General features: G+C 41.9%; 1 protein-coding gene across 4 annotated transcripts in view; it reads right to left on the bottom strand.

Moving 5' to 3' along the window:
* FLNB (filamin B) overlaps positions 1-13,803 on the bottom strand; it is a 107,201-nt gene that overhangs the window by 36,469 nt on the left and 56,929 nt on the right. For all 4 annotated transcript variants that reach the window (XM_020799901.3, XM_020799899.3, XM_020799898.3 and 1 more), the window contains exons 12-24: positions 13,360-13,553; positions 12,777-12,890; positions 11,956-12,099; positions 11,633-11,756; positions 9,854-10,014; positions 9,500-9,590; positions 8,961-9,130; positions 5,810-5,927; positions 4,013-4,275; positions 2,134-2,731; positions 1,347-1,520; positions 863-1,025; positions 97-257 (exon numbers count right to left, since the gene is read on the bottom strand). In XM_020799901.3, coding sequence (XP_020655560.3) covers positions 97-257; positions 863-1,025; positions 1,347-1,520; positions 2,134-2,731; positions 4,013-4,275; positions 5,810-5,927; positions 8,961-9,130; positions 9,500-9,590; positions 9,854-10,014; positions 11,633-11,756; positions 11,956-12,099; positions 12,777-12,890; positions 13,360-13,553 — 2,475 coding nt within the window. The remainder of the gene's footprint in view (positions 1-96; positions 258-862; positions 1,026-1,346; positions 1,521-2,133; positions 2,732-4,012; positions 4,276-5,809; positions 5,928-8,960; positions 9,131-9,499; positions 9,591-9,853; positions 10,015-11,632; positions 11,757-11,955; positions 12,100-12,776; positions 12,891-13,359; positions 13,554-13,803) is intronic.

Genomic DNA, 13,803 nt, shown 5'->3' on the forward strand with positions numbered 1-13,803 from the left:
CCATTGTCACTATTCAAAAATATAATTTCACCAAAAGACGGCCAAGTTCTGCCATTTCATTTGAGGACCTGACCTCCGTGACAGGAGTACTCTTACCAGGGATATGTTCGCCACCGTAAGTTATGTTGACATCATAATCTCCAGGAACATATGGGATATATTCTGCACTACAACTGCCATCCTTGTTATCTGTACAGCTTATTTTAGACTCAGAAGGACCTTCAACTGTTATTCCAAGGCCTCCAATTCCAGCCCCCCTGCAACCACAAAGAGGACAGTTAGTATGTCTACATGGCTAACAATGTTTTACTTTCAAGCTTAACGATTTAATTTTATAGCTGCAACTAGCTATATTTTCCAAAGTAGCAGTATTCTATTCTATTAGGCACTGTGGATAAAAATCCAATAATACAGGTAGAGCTTAGTTTTGACTGACTAAAGATTTCTACAGCAGTCAATCTGATTTAGCTTGGGGTATGCTGTAATCATCAGCAAGAACATTAGCTGGCAGCCGTGTGAACCACTTATAAAGGAGATCTGGGAAAAGCCGTGAAGAATCAAGCCTCGAGTTCGAGGTCTGTGGGTGGGCTTGTCAGGAACTGTAAAAAAACTATCATGCCAATGATTAAGCTTGCAGCAGTGCCAAGGGCCACTCTGAGCTGCTTTTGAGTCATTTTGTCTTGCGTTTGTGGCATATTCTCATTAGACAGCTACTTTGGAAGAAAGGAGTGGCAAGCATACCTGGAATTCCCCTTCTTGCACCTAGTCAACTGCTTGCAGAATTATTATAAATGTGCGCACACCCACCCCACATCTTATGGCTTCATTTCCCACATGGCTATATCAAGATCATGATATTTACCGAGTGACTACAGTGAATGGATTGGGTTTATTTGTGTAGGCTTCTTGTAGTCCAGGACCTTCGGCCACCACACGTGAAGGGTGGCATCCTTCCTTGACATCCACTTTGAAAGGACTGTTCAACACAGGAACATCATCATAGGTAACTTCCACAGTATGAGTGCCTTTAAAGGATAGATAAATAATCAGATTTGGGCTCTACGAAACTTTTAGCTTTCAGAGTTACACATGGAATACAATAGTCTTCCTGCTTCAAAGAACAGAGGTCCTAGTAATCTTGGGAAGTTATCTCTTGCTAGTAATCAATTCTAAAGGGGAGGATACAGATTTAAGCACCAGTATTTGCTGCAGAACCCCAAGGGTATTCTCTGTGTTCTAAAATAAGCCTGACTCCTAAATTTCCACCATAAAATACAAAACGGAGTTGCTTAATAAAATCTGTTCCTCCAGCCCATTTACCCAAGTCAACAGCTGCTGATATTTACCTCTTTCATATGGCGTGAACTCTACTGCATATGTCCCATCAGCATTGTCTTTGATGAGGCAATCTGTGGAAGCTCCAGAGGGATTTGAAATCTGAGCTTTGATATGGTCTCCACCAGTTTTGGTCAAGGGCGTAGCGTCTACAGTGAAATCTGTTGTTGCTTCACGGAAGACATCTACAAAATTAAGAGTTCAATCATTTCAAGGGGGTTTCAGCCTGCTGCAGCAAAACAAAGGACAGGTCTTGTGGTAGTGTGAGTATTGTAACATTAAAAGCTTTCAGGCACTACAGCTTACTTAAAATGTCATGGGATACAGCACACAAAAAGGTATGCTAGATGAAGCTTGTCAGTCTTTAAGGGAGCCACAAGAATCTTTGTTGTTTTTAGAATGTAGGCCGTTTCACTTGAACTACCCATGCTTTCCACCCACATAGCAGTCTTTTAACAGAAGTGAGTTCAACCTTTCACATACAGTCACTGTGCTAGAGAGAACCAGATAGTACAAGGCAAATATAACCCACCCACACACTTATCCCGGCCAGGTTCCCCACCCATCCATACACTTTCCCTCAGAATGGCTCATCCAGTGACTGTCATCAAGGTGCTTTCTCAGCCGTTCCCAAGTCCACAGAAACAGGAAGAAGTCTGTGCAACCAAGAATTACACACAGCATAAGCTGACAGAAGTAGACCTAATCAAGTGCTCCTTTCATTTACATACGCAGCAACAATCTCTTCCAGTTAGGTTCACTCTCATGCATCTGATAGAAAACTAAAAACAGACCCACCTTTCCCCTCAATTCCTGGCCCAAACACTTGGATTTTGCTTGTGTCTACAGCAGGATCCACTTTGACACGTGCAGGAAAGTTTGGTACTGGTTCGTCGTCATATTTCATCTTGAGTGTGTACATCCCAGCAGAAAGCGGCACGTATGTAACTGCATAGGTCCCATTTTTATTATCTTGAATCTCAACATCAGCTTTAGATCCAGAATCTGAAACTGCTTCCATATTCAACTTCCCAGGTCCTGCTTCTGAACAATCCACATTTAGTAATCCAGCTTCACCTACTTTCCCACGTTCGAGTCCAGGGCCTGTGGCAACTACTTTTGAAGCATCAAATGGCATTTCAATGTCTGCTCTGAAAGGAGAGCCAGGAATATGGACCTCTTCAAAAAGGATATTCACAAGGTATTCGCCCGGCTTTGTGGGCAGGTAGGAGACTGAACATGTTCCATCACCATTATCAGAGCATTCTATCTTGGCTTCACAGGGCCCTTCGACTGTCAGGCCCAGACCACCCGTTCCAGCTCCTTTGGTATCTATTGTGAATTCTGCAGGCTTCCCAACAAGGCCTCCATGAAGGCCTGGACCATGGGCTCTCACCTTGGAAAGACGAGTAAAAAGTGCTGAATTAAATATTTGTCCAATACATCAAGGGCTGGCAACCAAGTACTCTCCAGAGCTTTAGAGGATCAGTTTCCATAAGATTCAGCAAGCATGACTGATTTGTCTTGGATTTTAATTCTTGCCCAAGCCTCCTAAAGCAGCCATTCTCAATAAGGGTCACATGGCCCCTAGGGGGCCATGACAGATTTGAAGGGGGACACAGACTGAAAAATGTGAGAAGTTTCTGATAGATATCTGTTTGTGCTGTACCCTTGTTTGACGGGGGGGGGACCTGAGAAGAGCTCCTAAAAGGGCTGTGCCCCCCCAAAAAAGTTGAGAATGATTGTTCTAAAGGATTGCCTATCTCTGCAATAAGGATTCAATCTACTATCAAATCTGAAGTTTAGCTAGATAGCCTTAAATTCAACACATGAGAAACAAATACATCTATGTACTGTGTATTGAAGGCACATTTGCACAAATCGCCAAGGTGTCAATCTCAATAAACTATTTTTATTTTCATAACTAACACAATTATTGCATAATAGTTGGCCTAAACAGCATATTGCCATGCTTCATTAACTTGATTCTCATTAGTCTAATTGGTTTTGAAAGCAAAGGGACTTGAATGGATCAGCACAAACAACGGAAACAAAAGCTATGGTACTCAAATGCAATTTATTGTGATTTTCTTTTTTACAATCCCATCATTTTTTTCAACTGAGACTGTGCAAAAAGGGCTTTTTAGACATGACAGCTACTATAATGCTCAACACGCATGAACACAGCACACAGGTTTAAGCTTATGGCATGATATACCTCAATAAGATTACTGCGCAACCACAACAAATCAAGAAGTCTTCTTAGCATGCAAATTGTGAACCTATTAAATAGTATGAAAACTACTGTCCACTTCTAAAGTTTCTGGATTGTGATAGCAAATAGTTCAGGTGGAATCTCAAAATTCCTTCTGGGCAAAGCCAGAAGCACTTCACCAGAAATTTGAAAATTTATGAACTTAGGCCATATTCTCCTCTGCAAAAACCATACACTATAGAACAGGCTAGATTTATTATTATAAGATTATGCCCTGAACAGAATTCTGCACTGGCACAATTCTAGAAGTGCCCAGAACATGTCACATAGTTTCTATGCTATTCTATAAAAAGTGAACCTCTGAAGCACTATAAGGCTCATGAAAAATATCTCAGCTCCTTAAGCAATGAAAACGTCAGTTTCTTACACACCCACATATACAGAGATTAGCAGGATCCTTACCTTGGTAGGATCCGGTGGCAGAGTGGCTTCCACAGTATAAGGACTTCCTGGAACTGGATGCCCATCGTAATTTACATCAACCACATGAACGCCTTCTTCCCTTGGGATATATTTTGCAGTGCAACACTCCTTGCCTGCTATTGGTTCTACTAAGCATGGCACAACTTTTCTAGTTGGGCTGAAGATCGACACATCGAGTTCACCCTGTCCACCAGCTCCTTTTGTGTCTATCAGAAATTCCTGGTCCTTTCCTACTTCAACTCCTTGAGAAAGTAAACAGAGGTATTGAAATGTCACTGACTGTAGGTCCTAATTCAGAATTTACACTGGTGATCAATAAAATTAGTATTTGCTCATATCTACTGTCATAAAATTAGGTTTCTAATCAGTTCACTATTGTCTGGATAACGTTGGTTCAGTTATAGCTACTGAACTCTAGATTCCTAGCTTGATACCTAAGAACTCTACAAGATCTTGAATCTAAATTCAAAAATCGTGCCTAAATGCTAGCATGTCACACTTTTTTAAAAAAAGGTTCATGGCATGGATCCAAACCAGAAACTAAATTTTGCCCACAGAATCGTCTTCCCCACCTCTCATCATCATTTATTTGTACGCTTATTCGTAACCAAATGTTTGGGTAGGTGATTTTAGATGGACATGTTTTTAATACAACACTGGCTGAGGTTTTACTTATACTAAGGATGTTATTAACTGGAAAGAAGGGGTTGTTTTATCACGTTTTAATGGAATTTTATTACCCTGACTGACTTTACGAAACTATAATTATATATATCTATTTTATATTGATTTGATTTTACTGGTCTTTGACCGTAATAAAGTATTCATTCATTCATATTTGTATGCTGCCTCTCAGGTCTGGTGTCTCAAAACATTTTAAACCCACAACATTCATTAAAATTAGCTGGCTGGATAGGTCGGTGGTTTAGATATCTGGCTGTGGAGCCTGTGGAGTCCCAATGTGCTTCCCAGAAGATCTAGCCTGCGTAGCCTTGGGCAAATTGCACAGTTCCAGGTCACCCCAGAAGAAGAGAATGGTCAACCACTTCTATGTATTTTCTACCTTAAAAAAACTGGAAAGGGTCACCATAAGTCACAATTGGCTTGATAGCACACCATCATCATCATCATCATTGCATAAATCACAAGTGATGAAATAAGCACCTCCTTTGAAACGGGATTCATAAGAAATGATTGCAGAATGTAGCGCAGCACATAGAGTGAAGCTGGTGAAAACTCTGCATTCTGTGCAATGTCCCTTTGGATCCAGCCATACATTTATAGAAAGAAAAACTCCACAGAACTTTGATCGGATGTATTTTTGACCAGTAGCTTAGCCTGCATGGACTCCCTAGTGATTAATGGATGTAACCTAGGAAAACATTCACACCTGACACTATTTTACCCTTATAACTCCATATCTGAGGCACTCAATGGGCCTTGTCTGAAGAGCAGTATTAGGGCAAAGTTGAGCCTTAAGGCTACAACTTGCACCTCACCACCAGAACAAGCAGAAGCTACTCATCCAAAACAGGCTGCTCCTAGCAGAGACTTCCCAACTCCAGTTGGACAGCAGCCCATATATTATCATGCCACACTCAAAATCTGTCAATTTAGCAGGGCCAGAAATGCCAGACAAACCCATAAACTTTATTACCGCTATTCGGAGGCCTACTGTCCTTTTTAACTGCCTTGTTGGAGCTGATTTATCTTGCAGATGTAGTCAGTTTCTCATTTGTTACTTGATACACAATGCATCTGAAAAGAGTTACTTACTGTTTTCCAGACCATTAAGTTTAATTTTGCTCAGGTCAAGCGGAGCAGCTACAGCTACAGTGAAGGGGCTTCTTGGAATTGGATCCCCACCGTAAGTCACCAGAACGTTCATGTTGCCCTAAAACAGTTGAACAGAGTTTTACTTCCATTTCATATTTCAGCACCTGAGACAAGCTAAAAGGCACAGTATTCAGCTGTTGAGAATTCAACTATCTCTTGAAATAATCACGGCTCTTTCCAAAGATCTAGACTGGAAAAGCCTTGCTTCAATCTCGTTGTATGACAATCCATGTGAGCACAATTATAGAAGTAATCGATAGCAGAAATCCAAACACAGAGCAAAATGAGCTTTTAGAAACGGCACATTAAACACAAAATACTACCATGCTTTGTAGCTTTAGGTTGTTCTAATGTGCTTCAAGTCAAAACCCATACCATGCTCTCTTCCTATGAAATCATTTATGCACCCTCCAGTTTCACTGTCACTCCCTGCAGGATGAGTTGCACTATTTGGTTCAACTTCAGACCAAGACTATTTTGACATCCATTCGTTGTTACTATGGAATTTGGGCAAAATCCTATTGTGTAACTTTGTGCAATGTATACTGGATCTGGGCCCAGGAAGCACTTAATTTAAAGCTTTCTCCCTCCACTGCATTACAGCTCCCTAGGGCTTCCTTCTGCCCAGGGAAAACCACTGGGAGCCTTGGAGTGGTGCAGGAAAGGGCTTTAAAAGGACAAGATGGCAGCCAGATCACTGCTGGCAGATCCTGTTTGAACTGTGCCAACAGGATTCTGCCCAATGGATTTATTTTTAAAGAAATGGCAAATTTTCCAGGGTCGGGGCTTGGGAGGGGACTTCAGCTGTAGAAAATTTTCTGCCCCTCATCACGGGGTGTATTAAAAGGTATTCAACCAAAATGCATTTTGAAAATTTCAAGCACCATTCTAGTCTAAAACAGTGACAAAAATGAAGAAAACAAGTTCTAAAGAAACAAAGTGGGCATTCAATCGTTTGTGGAGTTTTTAACTGAAATTTAGGTATGCAAATTGTCATTGTGTGAGCCCAAAGTTGTCATTCACATGTGACACAAACAAAGCCACTCAAAATCCAGTGTGCGCTTCCACCTCACCATCAAAGCTGGCCAGGTCTGTCCCCTCTCCTCGACAACACAGCCTATCTACAACATGCTTCTGGGTTCTCATCATTCACCCGGTTATTTTGCCTGCTGTGCTTTGAATGGCATCTATTAGGCCCACTTGAGACAGATGGATAAGCTCATTTAGGCTTGCTTCTGTATAGCAGATTAATTAGGTGCCAAGAAATGAGAAGCGTTTACTGCCTAGGAACTGCCAGGCAGCCGTCGACAATGTTCCCAATTGGGTGCACGAAAAATGCCTCCAGAATCCTTGGCTTTCCTTTGTTCCTTTTCCATGGAACACTCATAAATTTGAAGGCACAGAGTCTGGCTATAGAAAGGATACTTTGAAATGCAGATTTTTGTCAGCCAAGCAGCTCCTTGGGTAAGAACCAAAGAAGCAGCGTAACATGTTAACTCCCTGTGACTAAGGTGCATATCGTGACAATTCAGGGACTTAATCCTTTGGATATGTTTTTTTGAGTATGGAAGTTAACGTTTTCACAGGGCTAGCAACCGCTTACTGTTTGATAGCTAGTATTTGTCACTGCTATACAGTATATACAGATCTGGCAGACAAAAGAGTTGCCTACAGTGTTTGCTCACTCCACCCCTTATTCAGCTGAACCTGCTCATTCCACCCTCCCTTCAGATTCCCTGTCAAATTAACATTAAAAAATACCCTTCAGATGTACACATGGTGCACTCTTCAAACAAGGCAACATTGCTAAGCAGTGCCACTACCTACTATAAACTTTTACTCCCTGGCAGGATGCTGTTGCTCCATTTCCTGAGTTTATCTCTGCTGCCTTTCCATGAACTGGAATGCCAAGGCCAAGGAACATACAGGAAAACCACTAGCTATATTCAGGATTCTACCACTCCAGACTGCAGGAAGCTCATAATTGTTGATATTACCAACACAGAAGAAAGTCCCTGTGTGGTGTAAATTAATATATCAGGGAGCAGAATCTAATGCAGCCTTCTACCAGATATGCTGGTTTATGAGAGGACAGGGAGCTTTTCATATGGGGAAATGTTTAAGAAATAAGGCCTCAGCTGCATTGTTACAATCCATAATTGCAGAATGTGTAAAATGGTTTAATTGTCATTGGTATATATCCTGGACCTGATTAGGTTAGGGAAAAATATTAATACTTTCTGACGAGGAAGGCAGCCAGGAATGGCTAACAGCCTCCCAAAGGACATACTTGACAAAGTCAACCCTACCTCTATTAAGCCAGTTTCTCAAGATACAGAGCCCACACTTGCAAAACTGCTGGAGTACAGTACACAGCACCACTGTTTTAGAAGCCATAAAGTTCTTTTCCACTTAGACCAGCCAGTATTCCCAAGAAGCATGCCAGATTAAAAGAACAACATCAGAGCTTCTACTACCAAGATCCAACCAAAGCAAATCCATCTACAGAAGCCAGAGTTACTCTTCAATTTGAACATCCAAAATTTGCTCAGGTCACCCAAATACTAGCTGGAGCAAACATCATGAAAACGTACACATCTTGAGGCATGAGACCACCTCTGACAGTAGAGGAGCATCAGTCACACAGTGCCACAGCATAGAAGCCTGAAGATTAGAAGAGTTATATGAGGATGTCTGGAATCTGGTCCAAAACGCCTTGTTGATTTTCACTTTGCTGTTTGCACGAAAGATACATCCAAGGGCCAACAGCAACATCAGTCGCCAAATACACAGCCATCAGCAACCAGGCGTTAACTCCCAGGAGCAACGACGGACAGAGTTTGAAATACTGGACAGCGACAACAACACAGCGTTGGGAACATGTCCAATCCAAACTTTTTAGTCAGTCAGGAAGCTGGCATATGCTTGCTCTCCACAATGTTTTCAACAAGCATTGCTATTATCAGCAACATAATGCAGAATTTAGGACCATTTCATTTGCCACAACAGCCACTATTATAAAATATAAATACCTTGTGTTATGCTCGCTGCTACAAGTGAAAGGGAAAACCCACTACCAAGAAGTGCTTACCTGCTGTACTGGAGTATATCTTACAGTTTGAGAGTAATCATAGTTGTCAATGATATCCACATCTTTGACAACTTCTCCTGCCGTTGGCCCACTGAACTGGGCGTTGAGAAGAGCTTTCCCAGCACCTTTTGTGAAAACAGTGAAGTGTGTAGGCTTCCCATTTTCCACACCTAAGGAGAAAGAGGAGTGGGATGGAATTCATCATTATCATCCTTAGGTGTGCCGAAGAATAAGATGCACCGTGCTCTTATCAACAAAATGTTGAAACCAGACAAGTAACAGGCATAACCTTTCATGCCCCAGATTTAATCATCTACTACTACCCAGGTAAATAAAAATCAAAATTATTTAAATCATTATTTCAATGGAATAAAAAAATATAATTCAATTTGTCAAAAAAAAAACTCCATTTTTTAAAATTTAAATTGCGATTTAAATCAAATCCACCCTGACTGCTACTACTACTTCACACAATGGAGACCAGCAAATAGCTGGACAGCTTTTTTTATTTCTGCATACCTACTTAGCGAAAATCTTACCAGTTCTACTCAGGCCAGGCCCTTCAGCTTTCACCTTGCTTGCGTCATGTGAGGGCTCCACTTTCACTCTGAAAGGGCTGGTGGGGATTTCCTTTAAAAGCATAAATCTTTTTAGTGCAAGTAGTTGTTCAACAGCAATATGACTGCCACAATTTTTTTAAACTTAAGGGTAAGCATATTAGATTTCATCTTACTCAGATACATTCACAGACAGAAAAAGGGAGAGAGTGCGCCAATGTTCAGAAGCTGCTTCTCAAAATAAATCATGAAATAAAGCCAACATATGCAGGACACAATAGTTACAGTAGGGTAGGATCACCGGTCCCCTCAACCCTTCCCCCACTAATGACTTACCTCTCCAGCAAACAACACTTTGACAGTGTAGCGTCCAGCAGCAGGCGGTGTGTATTTCACTGTGAAGGTATCATTAGCATTATGTATGATGCCAAAGTCTATGTCTTGCTCTTCTTCACTTATTACATGAGCATCACATTTGATGCCAACACTGACATCACCTTTAAAGAAAGAGCAACAACTTTTTTTATTTCTCCTGCACGGGCTCCCAGATCTGTGAAATGTACTCCCTCCTCCCTCGAAGTGATGAACAGCTTCCACTCCTAACCACTTTTAGGACAGATGGGAAGAGTCATCTTTTCAAGTGGGTTTATAATACTGTTTAGTTTATGATGACGATTTTAACTCCTTGAAGATACAAATAGTTTTAATATTTTGTTGTTGTTCTGCTTGGTTTTATTTGATCTTAATTACTGGTACTGTATTTTTTTTAAAAAAAATCCTGCTGTGTAAGTTTCACCTGTGGAAGGGTGACGATGCCACCAACAGGGGAGATTTTCTAGCTCATTTTCCTAGGTTACTTTAGACCAGGAATGTTAGAATGTCTTGAAACCTATGTCTCAAGTCCAAGTGAGAGTCCCGGGGCCAAAGTCCAAGTAGCGATTCACCTGCCGCCTCCCCCCCCCCCCACTCGGCCACTGAAGCCTGGGACTCAGGACTTGGTACCAAAGGCTTGGGCCTCCTGCTGCCTGCCCCCACTGCCATCAAGCCACCTGATGATGATGATGATGCCTCCAGGAGCCAGGCCACTGCCTCTCCTGAACACACATGCTGACTAGCTGATAGGCCAGTCTTTCTGAAGCAGGAGGAAGGGAGAGGACCTTTCAGAGTGATGTTCTAGCCTCCTGTACTCCAAAGGCAGGTGCTCCCACCCACCTCTTCCTGTAAGTCACCCTGGTGACGCTCTATGGCAGGCTAGAGCATCACCGGGACAACTTACAGGAAGAGGTGGACCAGAAGACCTGCCCATTGCCTATGGCAGGCTAGAGCATCACCACCATCTAATGGGCTACGTTTGAAGATGGCAGTGGCAACAGCAAGTAGGCCGGCGGGGTTGTGTGTGATAGGTATTTGACAGACAGGAGTTGCAAGTAACACCAAAATCCCCAAGTCAAGCAAGTCAAATCACAGGTGCAGCTTAAGTCCAACTCAATAGCGAGCCGCGAGCCCCCATTCCTGTTTTAAACTGGGGCTTCTCTACCTTGCAAGCAATACATTTTGTTGCATAGAAGTTGTGTGACTTGGGGAAGGAGTCTTTCATTACTGAAAATCTCCACAGTTAAAGACATTCTAGTAGGGAGTTTCTCAGTAATTAAGGACTTGCTTTTTCCACACAAACAAACAGATTATAGATGAGTCGGGAAAGTGACTGGACTGAAGTCTTAAATTACGGAAAATCTTCCCCTGTGAGAGAAATTACTCTCTTCTGCAGGCATAAATCATGCAATAAGATTTTGGCTATTCTATAGTTTAAATTGTTTTTATTGTTCTTCTTTTCTTTTATGATGAATGTAAGCCACCTTCAATGCTACTTAGTGGAGAGGAAAGGCAAAAATGCAATAAAGAGTAATTTCAAACTGCTTTCTTAAATCACCCGTTGCTGCTTAAGCATTTATCTAGTTAACAGACAAAAGCTTTGTAAATCATTTCCATTGGAAAACACAACTTTCTAAAAGAACAGGTCTATGGGAGTCAAGTGTTCCCCTTTAATAGCAAGTAAGATTTAGTTTCCTAATACATTTTGTCCAAAGTCAACCCTGCTGTGCTCAAGTATTTTACCTTCTCCTGCTTCTGTACAGTCTACCGTGAAATGAGTAGGTTCATTGGCTTTCAGACCAGTTCTCTCTATTCCTGGCCCAATGACTTTCACCTTGTGGGGATGACTGCCTTGTCCAATGTGGACCTAGGTGGAACATACATTTCAAAAGTTAATTTGACAAAGGGATGTTTCATTCAATGATACTGTTAACTGCATTTAGTTTTCTATGGTTATAACTCCTCTCAGCTTCATTTCACTAACACCAGGATTCAATATCTGCTTAAAGTAGCACTACTACATACCAGTTAATATAAGGAAAGTCATGTTAGCCACCAATACATACCCTGTAAGGGCTATTGGGCACATTAGCTCCTCCCCATGTAACAGCAATAGTATGCTTGATGGGTTTCGTTGGGATGTATGAGCAGGCATAGATACCCTCTGGCTTGTTCTTCATTTGAATATCAATAGGATTTCCATCCCCATCCTGGAAAGAAAGGGCATGCAGACTCGCTTAATATATTAGTAACAAACTAACAGGTTTGGATCCTTAACACCATTACTTTATTACAATAGCCACCCAACGATGAAACCACATTGTTCAAAAAGAGATCGTTTAATGGGGATTTATCAGGTACATTGTGCTACAAGTTCCATTTGGAAAATTCCTGGATGAAAAGATGTTAACATATAAGCTGAAGGCTCAGTGATTGCCATTCCTTTATAGAAAACCCAACCACTTTGCTCCGACAAGAATATCCTCCTCTATCTGCCCATCTCGCCACCTAAAGAGCTACCAACCACCATCTGCCCAATGGGAAGAATTCCAATAGAATGAGAGAGGCCTGCAATCATGGGCAGCAACTAGAGATGGAGGTTATGGGTTAACCACCACAGAGGCCATTAGTTTCATTTTCTTACTATTTTATGAGTCTATAATACAAAACCTCTGAAATACAAAAGAGTTGTGATTCCAAAAGGTGTATTTGGGGGGGGGGGAGTTATTTTGTTTTAACCCCCCCCCCCGCTGTCCTCTAAAGATGCCGTCCACAGAGACTGGAGACTGGTGAAACATTAGGAAGAACAACCTTCAGAACATGGCCTAAGAGCCCGAAAAACCCCACAACAACCATTATTTTGTTTTGTTTGTATTTTTGGCTTTACCTGTGCATATATCTTCAAAGGAGCATTCCCAGCTTCTTTTGTGTCAACTGTAAACTCTGCAGGATTGTTGACAATGCAGCCAGTTCTCTCCAGCCCTGGACCATAGGCTTTTACCTAGGAAAGAATAATAAAAAAGGGGGGAAAATTGGAGAATAGCCAAGACACCTTTGGAGTACGAAACTGCTTCTTCTAGAGGCCCACTGCCTCTCTGACTGGGATAAAACGTACAAGGCACTGCCAAGAAGTAGTTTCCTATGTAATGTTTTTGGGGAATATCTCACAATGTGAACAAAGCACAAATGCTCATAACTTGGAGCAATCCTCCAGAGGAGGAGCTTGTCCAGTACTGACCCTAATCTGTGGCGTACACATATCTGCTATTGCCATGCCATAGATGAGGCAGAGGATATGAAAGGGAATCTTGTAGCAATGTTTTCCAATGTGCGGCCTCTAATGTGGATTTCCTTCCACTGGGCCTAAGTCCTGATCTTGTACGGATTCCAATGCTTCCAGTAGATTGTAACTAATCCAAAAGGGGGTGCTGGATTCCAGTTTCCTAACTGGCAGCCTGTCATATTCTTGCCTTGTCAGAATCAACGTCCAGGGAAGCTGGCTGGATGAAAGCCATGAAGGGGCTGTCTTGGATGTCTTCGTCATCACACATGATGTGGACAGCATATTCCCCAGGCTCCTTGGGCCAATACTTGACATCACATGAGCCATCATTTTGGTCATCACACTCAATTTTTGCTTGAGATGGACCTTCAATGGCAAAGCCTAACGGAAAGAAGCAAGCAAATAGCAGTAGTATTAGATGTGCCCATTTTCGGCTAGCTCAGTAATCCCCACAGGCAGTTTTATATGAGCTGGCCTCTCCCTATTTGCATTCGACAGAGAGAAATATTCTGCTCTAGTTCACTTACTGGGGTTCTGGCTGGATCACAGGAGCAACACATTTCGTATTTTGCCAAGAACTGCTTCTCTTTGCATTATAGCACTAAAGCCTATTTGAAAGGCAGTACCCAGC

This window comes from Pogona vitticeps, chromosome 2, assembly GCF_051106095.1.
Source record: "Pogona vitticeps strain Pit_001003342236 chromosome 2, PviZW2.1, whole genome shotgun sequence".
Lineage (NCBI taxonomy): Eukaryota > Metazoa > Chordata > Lepidosauria > Squamata > Agamidae > Pogona > Pogona vitticeps.